General features: G+C 65.6%; 1 protein-coding gene across 1 annotated transcript in view; it reads right to left on the bottom strand.

The window, feature by feature from the left end:
* The window catches only part of LAMB2 (laminin, beta 2 (laminin S)), a 33,631-nt gene that overhangs the window by 30,199 nt on the left and 2,781 nt on the right, over positions 1 to 651 (bottom strand). Inside the window, exons 10-11 of the mRNA XM_009997022.1 lie at positions 415 to 594; positions 5 to 56 (exon numbers count right to left, since the gene is read on the bottom strand). Of these exons, the coding sequence (XP_009995324.1) occupies positions 5 to 56; positions 415 to 594 (232 nt within the window). The remainder of the gene's footprint in view (positions 1 to 4; positions 57 to 414; positions 595 to 651) is intronic.

The raw sequence follows: 651 nt of genomic DNA, 5'->3' as shown, positions 1-651 counted from the left end.
GATGGGGTCGCAGGGGGAGCTGCCCGCCACCGTGCCCCGCGGGTCACACCTGCACGCTGCCCCCCACACGTGTGTGCACCCCCACACGTGAGGGGCTGCCACCTGGCACCACAACCCATGGGCTTCATGGCCCTCCCTCCCAATCCTGGGTCCTTCCACCCCTAGCACCTCCCTCCCCATCACTCTGTTCCCATTCCTCCATCCCCATCCCTACATCACCATATCTCGATCTCAGAGCCTTCCATCCTCATCCCTCCATCCCGCATTCCTCAATTTCCATCCCTCCATTCCACATCTCTCCATACCCATCCCTCCACCCCACATCCCTCCATTTCCATCCATCCATCCCACATCCCTCCGTCCCCATCCCTCCACCCCACACTGTTCCGTGCCCATCCCTGGGTCCCATCTCACGCTGGCAGCCCTGTGGGTCTCCATGGCTGAGGCCGTAGGCGCCGTGCTGGCAGCGGTCACAGCGGGGCCCGGCCACGTGCTCCTTGCAGCGGCACTGCCCCGCGATCATGCCCAGCGCCACGTCCGTGTGCCCGTCACAGGCACCTCCGTCCAGCGATCCGGCCGGGTCACAGTCGCATGCTGCCAAGAGAGAGTCAGCAGGGAGCTGGGGCTGCCAGCACCCGGAGCTGTAGGGCC

This window comes from Chaetura pelagica, unplaced genomic scaffold (genome assembly GCF_000747805.2).
Source record: "Chaetura pelagica isolate M959 unplaced genomic scaffold, ChaPel_1.0 scaffold364, whole genome shotgun sequence".
Taxonomy (NCBI): Eukaryota; Metazoa; Chordata; class Aves; order Apodiformes; family Apodidae; genus Chaetura; species Chaetura pelagica.
This window is presented reverse-complemented; position numbering and strand designations above follow the sequence as displayed.